The sequence below is a fragment of the Schistocerca gregaria genome, chromosome X (genome assembly GCF_023897955.1).
Source record: "Schistocerca gregaria isolate iqSchGreg1 chromosome X, iqSchGreg1.2, whole genome shotgun sequence".
In the NCBI taxonomy this organism is placed as follows: domain Eukaryota; kingdom Metazoa; phylum Arthropoda; class Insecta; order Orthoptera; family Acrididae; genus Schistocerca; species Schistocerca gregaria.
In genome coordinates, this window is record NC_064931.1 from 466,462,276 (window position 1) to 466,481,325 (window position 19,050).

The window sequence follows — 19,050 nt, forward strand, 5'->3', positions numbered from 1 at the left end:
TTTTAGCTTCTGCCTGTGTAGCTTGTTGAGCATCTCCATAACGCGCTCTCGTCGACAAAGCTTAACGCGCAGCTCCTCGTTGGATTAACCTGGTAGGGGTCGTAGACTAATGAAAAGTTCTCACTAACTGTTCGAACAAATGTTTTGTAAGCCACTTATTTCATGGATGAATTGCATTTCCTTGAAATCTGACATCTGCTTGTCTCACAATTTATTTCATGAATTCATTCTACCTTAGGTCACATTGAATGGCTACTCCTAGGGTGTATTACGATAATTACTGTTCCCAGTTACTTTTCGTCAGTAGTGTAATCTAGCAGCAGTAGATCTCTTCACCCTTTAATGCATAATACGTCACATAAAATTAAATTCAGATAACACTGCGAGTTCCTGCATCAGCGTCACTTCATCACCTACTGAAAATATTTAAAAGTCCAGGTGCAATAATGGTTTTAGACTGGAACACCAAGATGTGAATCTGGAGGGAAAGCTGTGTAATACAGCTCAGGATACTAACCAAGGATAGCTGCACTTTGTAGAAATAAGAGAAGAGCTACCATCCTACGTTCATCTTCATGTACACGTATATCAATAACGGTTTGCACAAACCTTCAGGATATGCTCGTTCCGATAGTGTGATTTTACGAGTTATTTTGAGCTGAAAATAAATATAACGATTTCAGTGCTAGGCCTTGTGACGAAAGATATTACAGATCTTTTACTTGTTTTCGTACTCGAGAAGGCGAAAATAAAATCCTGTGCTGAAGGGTGAAACGAAAGATTTAACAGTAGCTGGAATGACTTCCTGTGTCATAAAAGGAGAGTGCAAGGAACGGCGTGACTCAAACCAAGCCCCCCAGCTGAGCAAATGAACGGCGGCACGTGATGTGACTCGGATGGGACTTCCTTGTCAGCACTTTCTACTGTGATGCCGACCAGCGGGGAAAAGCCCGCCTCCTTCCAGCATCCTACTTTTCTCTGCGCCACTCAGAAATCCCAGCACTGCGCTGCGCGCGTGCCTGTGCGCGTCCTTAGCACACGGCTCTCAACGTTTAGCGGAAGTTATCCACAACAAACACGCGCAGCTCGCATGCTCCAGCAATTAGGTAACTGAAATGGCACGGATGTTACGCGAATGGCTATTACCGCTGCTTATAAATGATCTGTTTCGCAATGTGCAACCCTTCATTTCTTCTGCTTCTGTAGCAAATACCAGTGCGTCTGCGATGGCTTCAGTCCTTCATTTCTTCTGTTTCTGTAGCGATTACCAACTGTAATCTGCCACTGTGATGGTTTCGATGAATGGCATGTGCTCAAATGATCCTCTGCAGACATGATAGAGTGACAAAAAAAAAAGACAGACATGATAGTGCTTAACAATAAAAAAGCCTCGGATACGCCGGCTGAAACGTTGAAATGTCTCTGACGTCAGCTAGCGAGTGTTATTGCTGAATACGATTCACCAGCTGCTATACGTGTACCATCTAACCTTACAATTTCACAAAAACACATCTCAGAAACATTACATACGATATTATATAAAATCGTAAGCTGTTACTGAAACAGTCTTTTTTTAAAATGTGACTGGTTTCCGTTAACAGTCAGCAACTCGTGGTCTTGTGGTTATCATTGCTGACTCTCGATCCCGGTTTCATTCTCAACTGTGTCGGAGATTTCCTATGCTCGGGGCTATGTTTGTGTGTTACCCTCGTCATCATTTCATCATCGCCGACGCGCAAGTCGCCGACGTGGCGACAAATAAAACGAATTGCACTAGGCGACCGAAATTCCTAGATGGGATTCTCGGCCAGTAAAGCCATACGCACATTTCATTTCAGACAAAGATAGTTGTATAGCGGCTGCTATATAAACGTTATGAATACAAAAAACTTCAGGTGAAAATGATGTTTCAAAATGGTAATAACGATACAAGCAATACTGAGCTTGAGTAAACAGCAAGAGTCTATCTGAACAAAAGTATGTGGGCACGCCTATGTAATGCGGAACTGACCACTAAGTATCACTGCGGGACTCACCAGTATAAAAGGATGCGGGGACTATTACGCTACCAGTAGAAAAGCAGTATCAGCGGAATGAGTGGGCCAGGAAAGCTCAGTGACTTCGATCGTGCACTAGTCTTCGGAAGCCACCGATGTAACAAATCCATCAGGGACCAAAAAACGGCTCTGAGCACTATGGGACTTAACTTCGGAGGTCATCAGTCTCATAGAACTTAGAACTACTTAAACCTAACTAACCTAAGGAGGCAGGATTCGAACCTGCGACCGTAGCGGTCGCGAGGTTCCAAACTGTAGCACCTAGAACCACTCGGCCACCACGGCTGGCCCATCAGGATCATTTCAACCCTTCTAAAGCTGCCAGGTCGAAAGTTGGTTATGCGGATGTGAAGTGTAAACGCGAAAAAACACCCACAGCTAGACCAACAGATCTCATGTACTGATGGACAGGGATCGTTGAGCATTATAGAGGGTGTTTGTAAGGAATCGCATGAAATCAGTGGAAAGACTCACTTCTGTGTTCCAAAGTGCTGTCAGTAGTTCATCCAGCACAGTGACTTTGCTTTGGGAGTTGAAAACAATGAGGTACAACTGTCGAGCAGCTCCTCTTAAGTCACACATTTCCGTAGTCAGTGCTAACGACGCTTGAGGTGGTGTACAAAGCGACGCCACAGGACAGTGGTTGACTGGAAACGAGTGATTTGGAGTGAGGAATTATGCTGTACCTTACGGTAATCCGATGGAACGCTTTGGGTTTGGCGAATGACTGGAGAACATTACCTCCCATCATGTGTAGTACCAACAGCGACGGGCGGAGGAGGTGGTGTTGCAGTATGGGGGTGTTTCTTGTTGTTCAGTTGATGTGCTTCGGGAAACGCTAAATGCGGATGGATATGAGTTCATTTTACAGCATTGTGTAATATGTACAGTAAAGGAACAGTTAGGAGACGGTTATTGCATCAACATCACAATGCATCATTTCATAAAGCATCATATGTGAGCCAATGGTGTGTGCAAAATAACATTCCTGAAATGGACTGGACTGCCCACTATCGTGACCTGAAACCAGCGGAACATTTATGATATGAGTTGGAACGTCGACTTTGCTCTGACATCAGCATGGACCTTTCTCTCGTTTCGTCTTTTGATGAAGAACAGGCTGTCATTACTCCATAGATATTTAGACACCTCACTGGATGTGTTTCCAGCTGAGTTGAAACAGTCATACAGGTGAAAGGTGTATACACCCCAATTGTATGTCTATTAAAAGATGTCCGAGTACTTTTGATCACATAGTGTAAAAGTAAAAAAACAACAGTATCAACAATATAATTTTTATAAATGGTGGTTAGTCATGCATGGGTGGATGAATGCAGTACCAATTGCAGACAATCATCCAAGGAGCACAGAAAATAAAACGCCCAAGAATCGTGAACAACCATTAGCGTAGAATATAACTAACCTATAAAGGCCGTAGACCTAGTTCCAGTCAGTTGACCCACATGGCTAGTATTACGGCTGTAACAAGATATCTCGAAAATTTTCAATATATTTTTTTTTGTTTTTCAGTTATATTTGTTCGTTCCAAATAGAAATTCATTCTGTGGCATACATATCGCTTTTATGTTACTGGAATCTAGAAACGCATTTCTCACTTGAAATTTTCTGCATTCATGATGTTTGCACAGCAGGTGGTGGATAATGGCCCTTGACCGAAACCGGTGGCACGTTCAAGAACGATTTAGACAGCAGCCTACGGTATTATAAAATCCCATTTCTAATGTTTATCAAATCTTTAGAATACTATGGAAAGAAAGCTATAGCTGGGTAAGTATCAGACGGCATAAGGCCGAAAGTAGTTAACATATTTAGAGTTTTAGAATCGCATCGTAATGAAGGCCTCAGACATCTAGAAAAACATACAATTTCGTTTCCACTCAGCTGTTTTCACACCGGATTCTTATGGCACGTACAAAAAACAGCATACAACCGTTATTTGCAGGATTTGGCTATAACTGTCGCTAACTAGTAGTCTTTCGATGAATCGGGGACTGTAATTTGTAAATAACGTCAGCTAACATTCATGATCCCTTCTTATTATTTTGCGAAATCATTCCTAGTACTTTCCAGAGTTAGAAAGTGATTACTGTTTTTTACTGGGCCTCTCAGAAAGAACATTTAATTGCCCTCTTCATGAGTTACTTAAGAAAATAGAACGTTACAATGCAACGCAAAGTTTATATGCCAAAATTCCATGTGATCTCGTTATTAATGAAACGGATAAATAAATTGAAGTAAACTATCCAGAAATTAAAAATTAATCAAAACTAATCTTTCAAGGAAATGCAATATCAAATCCGGCATCATTCTTACTTCCAGAATTTACTTAAAGCCAGAATTTTCGGAAGACAGTTTAGCTTATCTACATAGACATTTTTGAATAATAAATGTTGAAATTTCTGTAGGCTCTTGAGCTGCAATATTTTTCGTGAAGGGTGGAACAACTCTGACAATTACATCTATTACTGAACTGTGAGAAGTGCTCCTAACACTAGGATAATAATTAGTGAGCTGAGGTTCGCTTACTCTTGCTCTTTGGAAGATGGTAAATTAAAAGTAGGTGTTATAAACCAGCATTTTACGCGCAGTGCTCCATAGTTTGAGTCGAATCTCTATTCTATATTCATTGTCCAGGCAGTGACAGTCTCACAGCATCGTGAGACAGCCTCTGGTGGAACTGTAAAGAATGGGCAGGAATCAGCGACGTGTTGAAGTTTGCAGTCGCTCTGTGGCGTGTCCATCTGTGCGTCAGACGGTAGAACACACAGTTTATGCAAAAATATCGCTATAAACATTTCTCACCTCTGCGACGAATGTATCGCTGTACTCGTACAGTTTTCAACAGTGCGCTGCTTTAGTGTGTCAGAATGTGGGAAGAATAGACAAATAAGACTTTTAGAATAATTCCTTTTGTGAAAATCAGTATTATCGAACAATTTCTGAATCCCAATAGACTTCAGAGAGACATTAACTACGCGTTACGTACGCTATCCTATCGCTTCAGTAACCCTGGAGGTTCCTCCGAAATCCAGTAAAGTACAACATAAATAAATAAAATGGCTCTGAGCACGATGGGACTTAACATCTGAGGTCATCAGTCCCCTAGAACTTAGAACTACTTAAACCTAACTAACCTAAGGAAATCAGACATATCCGTGCCTGAGGCAGGATTCGAACCTGCGACCGTAGTGGTCGCGCGGTTATAGACTGAAGCGCCTAGAACTGCTCGGCCACACTGGCCGGCTCACCATTTTGATGTTGTCGTTATGAAAATAGTGAGAAGCAATGCCGAAAATAACTAAGAATTTCAGGGGCAAACACTCCATCTGTGAAATTATTTACCAGGAATGAATTTTAATCGTCCCGAATAGGTGATACAAAGTAGACAATCCGCCGACAGTGCTTAATCACGGAAGATTACTTGTTAGACTAGACAAAACTTTGAGCAGGAAACGAACAGCAGCGTAAACTAATATATAATAATTAAATATGTAACAGTCTGGGTACTATATGCTGTATTCCCGAGCGGAAACCAGCATTCTGTCCTCGTTCTGTGGAGGGAGCGATGCTCTGCCGATCAGAGATGGCTTTTCGATGAAAGGCTAAACACAATTTTGTACAAAATTTTGAATGGAATATACTCAGAATATTCTATTTACAAGCGGGTGTCCACTAAGTAAATGTTTCACCCTCGCCTCATCGTCCTCCGGGCCAGCAATTCAATTCCGGAGTCGTAATAAAAAGTAATTTATCTATTGTTATTGTTCTTCTATTATAGACATGATCATTACTATACATTGAGCGTAATCAGACTAGTTTTACCAGTGTCACTTGTGACTGTTTCTGTTGCTTAATGGTTAGTTAGTCAGTTCAGTATAGAACGGAGAGTATGTTGCCGCCAAACAAAGGAAGTTACGAAAAACAAATCTGTGATTGGGATGCTAAACAAGATGTACTGCTAATGTTACTTTTTTTGTGAACACTATGTCTAACGTTAATCTATAGATTTCGAACAGCGGACAAAATAAAGTGGAAATTTACTTTTTTATGGAAAACTTAAGCCAGTGTTTCAGTTTTCTGAAGTTAAAACAATGTGCTGTCTTTGTGGACAGAATTATTCTGATGTCGACTTTTGAATTATTTAAGGTTTATTAAAGATTATCGCTACGATTCATGTAGTCACTTTAAAATCATTCTCAATTAAGACATACGTAAATGTTTTTGTTAGTAGATGCAGAGAGAACGATTGGTAAGTTACTACGTATGAGCGTAATAGGAAAGTCAGAGGAACTGCAGCTTGCACAGTGTCTTACCCGACACTCGTTCTTTCTGCGGGCTATTTCCGAAGAGAAAAGGAAGGTAAAGATGATATTAGTATCCCATGTAACATGTGCCACACACTGAAGGTGGGTCGCGGAAAACAAATGTAGGTCTAAACGTAGCACCACTTACTTGATGCACCTAATTTCATAATTACCTCATTTCCTGCAGGTCACACATTTAGTCATAAAATTTCTACATTCTAAGAGTACGCTGAACTGGGGAGTCAACTGAGAATTAGTTACAGATAAACACAGGTAAGAAGCTTGGAATCTATATTTCAACACATAAGTGGCTGCAATAAAGGTGTGAATTTTTCGGTAATTACTGTTTATTTCAAGAAGTAAGCAATGGGAAATCGTCGTAGAAGTACGAATGCTACCTAAATGCAAAGAGTAATAAATACGGCCGAAGGTGAAAAAGCAAGATCGGAAAACATGAAAGTATAAACTTAAAGTAAGAAGCAACCCTGTTGTTATTTTTAGACAGCTTTCGTTCACTTCCAGGTGGAAAGTATTAGAATTCTGCAGGAAATAGTACATTCCATCAAACAGAAAATGAGGAAACTCGCGCTAATGCGATGCGTGTGAATTTTTGGAACATGAAACTTTTGAAAATGTCATAATTTAATCGTCTTTATTTACAATAGGCACAACAGCCACACAGATAGAGTTGTGCAGTGTCGAAACAGCAAACCTGTGTTTGGAAAGCCTGTTTACAAGTTCATGGAGATACGTTGTGAAGTAGGTTATTCATAAATTCTCTGTATCAGAAAATTGATTTCACAATATTTTTAGGAACTGTGACAGTGTACAACCACTAGTATATTCTCCATCTGCAGAAATTTTTAGAAATAAATAAATACAATATAAAGACAGAAAGTATCGCCTGACTTGTAAGACCAGAACATCAGCAAGTTAAGCGTGAGGAAGACGGGAAGTACAAGGGGTGAACAAGAGTATGGAAACACCAAAAACGCAACACATTACAACGCCAAATACCATGTAGGAAACGGCTGCCAGGATACTGGATACATACAGTTCGTGTATGGTTTTCAAGGGATTATTATATCTTCTTTCCTGCCAAGTAGTGGCAAGTTCAGACAGCGATGGTGGAAATGAGTAGCAATCAGTCACCCTTCGCTCCAAAGTAGACACTATTGAGATCTGGTGACTTTGGTGAGCAGCGTAGATGTGGAAATTCATCCTCGTGTTCACGGAACTATTTGTGGAGAATGTGAGCTGTATGAACAGGGGCTCTATCTTTTTGGAACACAGCCTCACCATTGGGGACCATATATTGTATCACGGGCGGACTTCATCAGCCAAAATGATTACATAATACTGGACAGTAATGCGACCTTGCAGAGTGACTATGGGACCCATGGAACATCAAGATATGGCTACCCAAACCATCACTGCACTCCGCAAGGAGTTACTCCTGCCACGTAAATTCGGGCAGGAGTTGGAAAAAGTGTGAAACAAGACTACTGCTACCAAATGATTTTTTCTCATTGCCCCATAGTCCTGGTTTTATGGCTTCAGCACCACGTTTCCCTGTTGCAGGGATATGAATCACTGATGAGTAGTTTTGGAATTCCAGTTCGCTCTGAAATTCCCTGCTTATGGAGATCCCTTCGGTTTTTTTAAAATTATTTTTACAGGATTCGTGAGGGCGACATTCAGTTCTGCAGTGGCTTCTGTAGCCTGTCCTCCCCTTATTTCTCGCCAAAATCCTCTTCAGTGACCGTCACACACCATCGTCCACGTTGTAACTTTACGGATGATGTTTTTCTGCTTTCTGTGTATCTTCGATGCGGTACTGCGGTACCTTTTGAAACAACAAACCACCACCCACTTCGGCTTTCTTGCTATCTTGGATACGGAAGCACCCACCATACGAGCATCAACCAACAAATTACCCATTCACTTAGCTCTAGTGTAATGCACTCACAACCACCCACCCACCCACCCACCCACGCACACACACACACACACACACACACACACACATACACACACACACACACACACACACACACACAAACGACTGACACTTGCACCGTGTTGAGGACATTGCATAGGCTCCGTTCGTGGTCAAATCCAACAGCGCTAACCGCAAGCTTGGCTAGCATTTATGTTCAAGCAGATTTTCTCACGGATCTCCACATTTTTGTCCAACCCCTATATATAAACGCGAAACAGCAGCTGTTACAATTACCTGCAGCAGTAAGGAATTTATCAGCGTGATTGGACGCACAGGCTTTTCTGGAATCCTGTTGATGCTAATGTTACACAGATGGCTGACGAAATGTATTGAATATTGTGATACCGTGAAATACACCGTCCACCATCGTTCTAACCCCCGTGCTTGAGATGTTTGGCTTCCCATCCAGGCATAAGGTGAAGTTCAACTATAGTATTCCCCAACTTTTTTCCTATCTACCGTTTTGACTACCGAAAACTTAAGATTTCTGAAGAATGTACTGTTTAACTACATTAAGACCCTCACTCGAATAAAATACGGCATAAATTTGCATCTAGTCAAAGTACTTAATATTCGGTCTTGCGAGCCGCTTTATAGTTTAGTAGCGACCTGTGTGACACGCAACTTAGTCGTATGATATGCGGAAGACATCATGATGCATATTCTGAAAACTTCGTGAAAGAGCCCTGGTGAACGGAGCAGAAGAACCAGTTTAGAGCCCCGACGCAGCCAAAATTTTCATTAGATATTCTTCAGTTCATTATAAATGTAGCTGCAAAAGAGAACATATTATTTGCTACACAGATCTCTCGATTCTTCACTTCAGCAGGGATTACATTGATTTCTGCGCAGCACTATGGGTTTTCCATTGTAGGCAACTCCGGCGTTTAGCTCAGCAACGTCGTTCCAGAAGGGTCGCTTAGACTACAGAGGTACAGGTTTTTACAGCCTCGGAGTAGATGGAACGTTAAATTCTAACCTTACTTACTTCTGCGATCAATCCGTACTGAAATTTGCTAGATTTGTCATTAAGAGATTTTCAAAAGTAATACACTTCCCCGCTTAGGTTACTAATGTAAGAATAGGGACAGAGACAGCTACGACTTCACATCTTAGTTTTTTTCAGGAACTCAAGAACTGATAACCATTCTGAAACAGTTGTGTACTTTTAAACAAGTAGCTTTACTTATCTTAAGACATTATTCTACCCATGATTCGTCTGAAAATACAGTTTTAGGAAAACTTCCACAAACCAATTTGAGCAACACAGCAATGAGGTTCGTACTTCCCTGTTAGTAACGTCAGTCGTGGACATGGATCACGTTCTGTGATTCTTGATGTAGGACACGAGCAAGAGGGTTGTGTTTTATTATTGCTGTTGGTACATTGCCGAGGAAACACAGTAACAAAGGAAATAATCAGATAAAAGTATTTCCGAATACAGACTGATAAAAATTCTACACCGAGTAAGTAACGATACCCGTTGTGTTCTTTTCATAACTGAATCGCTAATTAGTTGAAAAATATCCGGAGTAACAAGCACTTGCAAGTTCTTTATTAGTATTCTTAAGCGGCGCTATCATCAGGCCTTAATGTTCCGTCGTTTTCGGCTCATTACAAAGGACGTTCAATAAATATGTGTCATTATATTGCAAATTCCATTTAGATCGATCAGTTATATTTCATGATGACATCAGAAATCAATGTTCGTGTCAGCCAATCTTCTACGCAATGAGCGTTGAGTTGGGGCGGGGTTTGAGGATGGGAGAGCGAGGGGCGCACCGAGAATCACATACTGGGCTCCTGGACAAAGACCTGGTGAATCCGGTTGGTTGTTGCTTTTCTCCGAGCATTTATAAATTGTCAAGTGTCTTCTTTGTTGTGTCGCTGACTGTGTTGAGTGCTTGTACAATGCAGTATTGTGCTCGTGTTTTTACGTATGGAAGGAGAGTATGAAACCCGGTGCTGGTACATAGTGGAACATCCCCAGGACCTGCCGAGATTAACGTCACCGAACAGTAGTCGGATCATCAGCAGCAGTGCCACGAGTCATCACCCTATGAGGCACTACACAGTTGGAATTTAATGCAGGATACTGGTACGCAGTCTGGTGAATAGGCTCTCGACTTCATCTACTCGCCTACCCTTGCTGTAAAAATGTCCGTCTAAATTTCATCCACTCCTAGTACTCGAACCAGTTATCACAATATACATAAATGACCTGTTGGATAACATCGCAAGTTCACTGAGGCTTTTTGCGGATGATGCTGTGGTATATCGAGAGGTTGTAAAAATGGAAAATTGTACTGAACTGCAGGAGGATCTGCAGCGAATTGACACATGGTGCCGGGAATGGCAGTTTAATCTCAACTTAGACAAGTGTAATGTGCTGCGAATACATAGAAAGAAGATCCTTTATCATTTAGCTACAATATAGCAGGTCAGCAACTGCAAGCAGTTAATTCCATAAATTATCTGGGAGTACGCATTAGGAGTGATTTAAAATGGAATGATCATATAAAGTTGATCGTCGGTAAAGCAGATGCCAGACTGAGATTCATTGCAAGAATTCTAAGGAAATGCAATCCGAAAACAAAGGAAGTAGGTTACAATACGCTTGATCGCCCACTGCTTGAATACTGCTCAGCAGTGTGGGATCCGCACCAGGTAGGGTTGATAGAAGAGATAGAGAAGATCCAACGGAGAGCAACGCGCTTCGTTACAGGATCATTTAGTAATCGCGAAAGCGTTACAGAGATGACAGATAAACTCCAATGGAAGACTCTGCAGGAGAGACGCTCAATTGCTCGGTACGGGCTTTTGTTGAAGTTCCGAGAACATACCTTCACCGAGGATTCAAGCAGTACAGTGTTCCCTCCTACGTACATCTCGCGAAGAGACCGTGAAGATAAAATCAAAGAGATTAGAGCCCACACAGAGGCATACCGACAATCCTTCTTTCCACGAACTATACGAGACTGGAATAGAAGGGAGAACCGATGTTGGTATTCACCACCAGGTGGCTTGCGGAGTACGGATGTAGATGTAGATGTAGATATCTCCATGTCGAGCGCCACCGAGACCGTCCGTGCTAGCGACCTCGGCTATTTAGGTGGGTAAAAGGAAACATAACTGTTGAAACTCAACGCAGTTTTTATAAAATCACCACATAATCCGTAATGACGACTTTTTCATTAGTAGTACTGATTTTAAACGTTAAGCACCATCGAGCAGAAGTGTCATTGCAGGATTCAGCGATTCTGAAGGCTTTCTGTGCCTTAAAGCACCTCGATATCGGTCTGTGTTGTTTCTGCACAGTGAGCTACTAGATAAAAATGAATCAAAGCACATCATAAATATTTGACTATATGGCAGAATAGTAAGGAAGCAACAAGGCTGTACGCAGCTCAGTTCTGATAATAATAGATGAAGTCAGTATCGAGCATTTAAAAAAATAGAATATTTACACTGAAAGCTTGTAAAGCGTCCTTCCCAGTCGCCGCAGTTATTTTTGTGTCAATGTTTGGATGGCGGTGTGTCTGTCACGTGCTAGAAATAACGAAACACAATGTTGTTATTTATGCCCTACATTTCCTTTCGTCTGTCGAAACGCTATCTGGTGCAGTAGTTTGCGAAAAGTACAAAGCGGACTGACGCCTTCTGACTTGCGTCAAAGGCATTCATAATAAGGTGGAAAATTACGTAATAAAATACTGGAGCGAAATTTTGACGCTGCAATACGCACCCACACATTACAGCTGTCTTTGTTGTGCAGGGTCTCGACTTTCATTCGAGTTACCTTTACCAAATTTGCAATTTGATATGACGATTCATATTTCAAGATCAGCTGCAAAATAAGCTGCTGGATGCCAGAGTATTGCAAGAAACTCCATGAAAACGGAAACATAACGTATTTTATTGGTGTGGATATGTTAATCTAGCAGGGGAAGCATTTTCAACTGAAGCTAAAACCACTACGTTTTCCATTACCTTCAGACGTCTACGATATTAATAACTATGTATGGTGTCTTCCAGAGTTTATTTTTAGAGTTACCACTTCTATCTCCGTAACGTGATATTGAACCAAGCAGCAAGAGAAGGTAACATTTCGCCGAGGGCTTAAGAAGAAACCGGGAGAGAGTATGCCCAGGGCAGTGACTGAGACGAAACTAGTTGTGAAATTTACATGAAGGCCGCTAGAGAGTGCAGGCAGATTTCACGGCCGCTATGATGTGGGGACAGCTTTGAGTTAAGCACCTTTCCAAGTCCTCTCGCGATAAAAGCAGGAAACATAAGCTGAAAATGCTATTATACATTTAATCTATTAACGTTCTAAAGTACAGACGGGTAAGCGAGAAGGAACTGTTCTTTTACGGGAAGTGATATGACTCAAAGAAGGAAACGCTTTAGAATTTTACGATACTGTGAAATTTTTACATTAATACCGTCTCATTTGAGTTCTGTTTAGCGACTTATTCAGAATTTTGTACTTTAATGTATTCTGTCTGTCATAATTACGGTACTGAACACGCTGATATTAAATTAAAAGGCCTTGAGTAATGAAAATGCTTTTTAGTTTCTTCTCGGTTCAAAAATGATTTAAATGGCTCTAAGCACTATGGGACTTAACAGCTGAGGTCATCAGTCCCCTAAACTTAGAACTACTTAAATCTAACTAACCTAAGGACATCACACACATCCATGCCCGAAGCAGGATTCGAACCTGCGACCGTAGCAGCCGCGTGGTACCGGACTGAAGTGCCTAGAACCGCTCGGCCACCACGGCCAGCTTTCTAATCGGAAACAAGGTGCTATTTTGAGAGTGAGGAAACTTGTTAGTAATTTAATATTTTATATTTCACAGACAACAGAATTTAAATGGTAGAAGACAGGTATTCGGATTCTGAAACTAATGTAGAGTAAGCTATCTATGTCCCCGTTAATCTACATTACGGACAGACAATAGCGTCCCAGTACAAATGAAACTAATACTTTTATAATCAACACTTTTCCTTTTGAATGCCAAGTAATAAAACTTTTAGCTACTTAGATAATTCTCTAAAGTTTGGGGGTGATTCCCCCGCGATTGGCCCAGAGAAGGATGTTTTTATTGTTTCCTCAAAAAAAATCGGTCAGAGAGCATATTTTACTGATTTCCACATTCATGCAGGGATTGCATCAAGTTTTGTTTGTTACACTACTTATAAACAATGTCTTCAGGAAAATACGATTCAAAAGAAACGTTGCTTGAAGCAGCGTTGAGTTTCTAATGCTAATGACGGAAAGCGTCATACAGCATAAGGAATGTTGTTCAATTTTAGGTCAGACTAGTTTTCAGAAGACGGTGGTCATTTTTGTCTATGCTTCTATCGTAATAGTCCGATATCAAGTTTTGGTCTTCTATGAACTCATAGACAGGCTACAACCAAGAAAACTGCCTTAACGTAATTAAAGATGTTTACATTTCCTTTCTGCTTTACAGTAACTACCGCTCTTCTGTCTGAACAAGATGTTGCCACGTACTTAGTTTCTTAATTTTTTTAAGTCCATTATCTTCCTTTTTCTGCTATTACCAATTTATTACCATGTATGTTCATTATTTTAAAATGTAAGCTGCAGGTTATTTCGCTTTAGACACTTCTTTTACTGTGACCTCCATATAGTTTGTACAGGTGACAAGACTAACAGTCTGAAGTAAATATTCTTATGTAAACATTGTTCTAAGTGTAGCTTCTGTGGTTGTTAGTGTGTTGTTTCTGAAACTTTTGCTTATTTTGCTTTTACATTTCTGTAAATTTTCTATTCAGCGACGGTATGTCACAGTCGCTATGACAAGGGAACCAAGAAACTCATAAAGTATTCAGATCGTCACCGTATATAACCATTTTATGCTAGATAATTAAGCACCGTGAAATTTTGGTTGTGGCTGCAGACTAGTTTGTAGCTAAACTCGAGGTCTAGATTAGGTTGAAAGGTGATAATGTGGTTGAGTTGTGAAAGGAAAATAATCGTTGTGGAAACAGAATGAACTGTAGCGCAGCCTAATATTTACTTTCGCCATATTCAAACGCATTTTTCGTCAAAAAAGTAGAACTGCAAACTAAATTCACAAAACGTATACAGGGTGTTCGGAAATTCCCCTTACCCACTTCTGGGACTTGTAAAGGGGAGTGAGTACATAATATTTTGAATGGAAACGCATGTCCGGAAATGTCATCCAACGACACTACAGAGCGTCAGACTTACAGGCGCCGTCACCTATAAATGTATGTATATACAGGGTGATTCCGTGACAATGTTACGAATTTTCTAGGATGACGGAGAGGGATAAATGTATCAATTTGAGGTAAGAGTACTATTACCAGAAACGAACGAATCGAAAGTTATATGCGAAAAGCGTCGCTAAAACTGTAGGGTAGGCGACTTTCAGAGGTGACAGTATGGACCAAAATAAGAAAAAAGTCTAGTAAAGTTGGGCTCTAAAATGCATACCTTACGAGCTACGAGCACTTGTTCAGCTTCACTACTGAGAAACACATCTCCTCTATTGAACAAGTGCTCATAGCTATTAGAGCCCAAGTCTACTAGATTTTTTTCTTGTTTTGGTCCATACTACCACCTCTGAACGTTGCCTACCCTACAAACTTGGACTGTCAGTGGTATGAGAACGATTCTCACTTATAACTTTCAACTCGTTCATTCCCCGTACAGGTACCCTTACCTCAAAATGAATCATTTATCTTTTCTGTCATCCTAGAAAGTTCATAGCATCGTCACGGAATCACCCTATATGAACCATACATTTAAAGGCGCCGGCGCCTATAACTTTGACGCTCTGTAACGTCGTTTGATAACATTTCCGGACATGAGTTCCTATTTCAAATATTATATACTCACTCCTGTTTACAAGTTCTAGAAGTTTGTAATGCGAATTCCCGAACACCCTGTATAACGGACATGTCTTCGACAAGTTGGGGGTTAGGTTGTTGTGGGGGGAGGAGACCAGATAGTGAGGTCATCGGTTTCATCGGATTAAAGAAGGACGGGGAAGGAAGTCGGCCGTGCCCTTTCAAAGGAACCACCCAAGCATTTGCCTGGAGCGATTTTATGGAAATCACGGAAAACCTAAGCCAGGATGGCCGGATGCGGGATTGTACCATCGTCCACCCGAATGCGAGTCCAGTGTGCTAATCACTGCGCCACCTCGCTCGGTTCTTTGACAAGTATTTTGAAGTATATTATGTACAAATGTCGTAAATAAACTACGAAAGGAGGGTCCACTATGTAACATTTACCCCATTTTAGTTGTACAATGTTTGTTAAGTAAATGGCCTGTCAAGACTGTTCGTTACTTCTTGAAATTTCTGCCAGTTACTTTTAAATACAGGTACAAAGGATAGGTTGTGTCGTTGCGTATTCCGCAAGAGAAATGAGGTTCACCAGACAGTTGGTAAGACAATGCACTCATGAAGTAGCATCTACGATTTGGAAAAGGACCCCGGCTGAAGTAGCAGCGCTGCGCAGGGGTGATGCGCGCCGCGTGGCAGAGCTGTACTCACCACATGCCGGGCGACCCAGTTCCCTGGCGAAGGCCACGGACCATCTCGGAGCTGTTCTGTCGGCAGGGCCGGGCCAGCTGTTGCTGCGGGAACTTGACTTTCACCGGCCGCGGCTCCCAGTCCTCATTAGAAGCGGGCAGACTTTCGATCCTACCGCGACATCGCGTCACCAGCCGCTCCTTCTGTACACTCTTTCCTTTCACAGACCGGAAGGCTCACAATAATTTACCACGCAAATATCCGGCGAACAATACCAACTCCAAACGTTCTTGTTTTTTCTTCACCCTCGCAGTTATGTTTATATTTTCCCTAACGATACCCGCAATGCTGGCACCAACCCAACACCACACTTACAGTACCGGTCCTAGCCAGAACGTGATTTCCACCGAGACACTGCAATCGATTTGTTGCTTTTCTGTCACGTAAAATGTGAAACGGTCGCCGAGAGACCCGTTTGGAAGCAGAGATGAAGTGCGGTGAGCAGTTATCACTCGGCAGACTGTGTGTTCACTGTTGGCACGGAGTTTGTTTGAGACTAGCGGCGGTTGCCATGTGGTGTCTGGGCCGGCGTCCCTCCTGGACTGCGGCTGCAGCTGGCGGTCGCTTCACGGGCGACGCTACAGCCGCTCTCTCCCCCACTCCAGGTACCGCTTTCCCCGCCTAAGCACCAGAACACACTCTTTATTCGTTCGCCGCTCGCTTCCTACACTGCTCCGGTGCTGCAGGCCACACGAAAATCAAGCCCACACGTGTTGGAGACGAACAAAGCATCGTCGAGCCTCGGTCCCCATTATGGCTCTCATCGGTGCTGCTTTTGGTGTCCAGTTACAGCTCGATTTTGAGGTCGCTGGAGCCGCCATCTCGCGTTAAACCTTCATCAGACAGCTGTGGCCCACAGATGAAGTGAGGAAACTTATCATCATCAGATGCTGAAGCAGTGTGTATACGTCCGGGAAAATCCGTGGAAAACCTGGGAATTTTTTCAGCTGCTGGCCCTTGTGGCCGAGCGGCTCTAGGCGCTTCAGTTCGGAATCGCGCTGCTGCTACGGTCGCAGGTTCTAATCCTGCCTCCGGCATAGACGTCGGTGATGTCCTTAGGTTACTTAGGTTTAAGTAGTTCTAAGTCTAAGGGACTGATGACCTCAAATGTTAAGACCCATAATACTTAGAGCCATTTGAACCATTTTTTTTTCATCTGGGAAAACTAGTAAATGTTTCAGAATTCCAGGAATTTTTCATTGTTTTAGTTTTCATTTAAATATTTGTAATTTTGACTGGTAAGAACTGGTACTCTAACACGATTTTTTACTTTAGCCCTCTACTAGAGAATAATACCGCGGCAATAAAACATAAACGAGTGAATAACACCAAAATAAAACTTTTGTTGCAAAGAAAATGCGCCACATAAAATAGCAAAACACAGTGCACATATAAGAATCTGCCGCCAGCAGAATGTGTCAAAGGCTTTGGAACGAAGACTATGAAATACTTCGTAACAACAGTCTGCGTTCGAGGAGCGCGACGTCACAGCTGCTTACATTTCTAACATGTCGCGGGAAAATCTTGCGAATGGTGATTTGAGAAGCCGTACTTCCAAAGTAAATTTCCTTTTACGGAAGATGAATCATAATACGTGTGAGAACGTGAGATAAATTTCTTAAATCACTGAGCTTTTGACTCTCATTCAAAACTTAACACTTTGAGGACCAGTTGCCAAAAAAAAGTTCAGACCCAGAAGATCAGCCATTTATGGCACAATTTAAAGTTTTGTGGTAGATGTATCTCAAAGGGTAAAGGAAGCTAAACAGTCCAAGCTTCAACGTTAGACTTTCATATTTATTTTAGTTCTTTCATAGATTAAAAATTATGTGATAACGATGGCAAAGATGTACTTATCCTTCAAAGTAATGTGCAAGTTGAGTTCCTTAGAAATTTCACACGTGGTTGAGTTTTCTAAGGGAAAGTCGAAGTGCTCGACGGAACATGCATTCAGTCAGATAACCCACAAAATGTTCTGTCCACAGCAGTGAAATTTATAATTTTGCTTGTCGGAAAAATTCAGCTGGTGCAGTTTATGCTGTGGTCTAAGGATCCTGCCTAACTACACCTTGGGTAAATAAACAGCAAGAAATTTTTGATGACCAGTATTATTTGGAAAGCTTAGCTTTTCTTGTAGCTATACAGTATGCATATTAATTTAAACCACTAAATTTTCCTATCTGTGGATTCGCGCTGCTTAATAGTAATGTTGCTATTGGCTGACTAGATCACGTGTCCTGTGGTCGGAATATCTGCTGTCATTGGCTGGCGAAATTATGTGACATGAGCTGTGATTGCCTGACAAAAGTGATCTCACAGGCGCTACCTCGATTTCAGTGCTTCGGAAGCTTCCGTGCTGTATTTGGTGGAATTCTTATTTATAATTTCGCAAATATGTTGTGTACATGTTACCGCATATCTTTCCAAAACGCTTAGTTTTTTGCTGGGTTTCCTTTCATGAAGTACCGGGAGGTTCTACACCGGTGAAGATAAGCTTAACAGTTCAAAGGGTTGATAAGTTTTACATGTCCGTGGGAAAGTATATTGTCACTTAACACGGAAAAAATGTATTTTCAGCCGGGTATAAGGTATCTTTAACCGGGAAATCACGGAAAAATCATGAAAATTTTTCTTGTCCGCGTGTGCTTCCTATAAAGCAACGCCTTGTTGATGTAGCCATCCTTTTCTGACGCTCGCCATCTTTACCAGCTGGTTGTAGAGGTCGATCCATATAAACCTGAACTACTTCAACGGGTCATAATTTCCCTCCGCAAGTTCGCAGAAACGGGAAAGTTGTTCTGATGATCTCAGTAGCTCTGCCTGCTGTTGGCAAGTTGATTGTTATTTCTGCGCATGAGGTCCTTTGTCCGGTATAATACCGCGCTTGCTCGGATCGTGTTAGTTCGTTCGTAGGTTCGTCGATCGCGGCCTGTGAAGCCAGTGTAGTCCGGGCAGCGTGGCAATAACGAGCAAATCAATGATACGTCCGTGGTCTTTAGCTGGCAGAAACATGCAGCACACACTTTGAGAGCGGGTTTTTATTGTGAAAACATGTTGGAAGACAGACT

The 19,050-nt window shown here is 41.7% G+C and overlaps 1 protein-coding gene across 4 annotated transcripts in view; it reads right to left on the minus strand.

Moving 5' to 3' along the window:
• LOC126299050 (serine proteinase stubble) overlaps positions 1-16,528 on the minus strand; it is a 419,426-nt gene extending 402,898 nt beyond the window's left edge. The window contains exon 1 of one of the 4 annotated variants that reach the window (XM_049990706.1): positions 15,944-16,528. In XM_049990706.1, coding sequence (XP_049846663.1) covers positions 15,944-15,987 — 44 coding nt within the window. In that variant the 5' untranslated portion in view covers positions 15,988-16,528. The remainder of the gene's footprint in view (positions 1-15,943) is intronic. The other 3 variants (XM_049990705.1, XM_049990707.1, XM_049990704.1) reach the window with 3 other exon arrangements.
• Between the last annotated feature and the right edge of the window lie 2,522 nt (positions 16,529-19,050).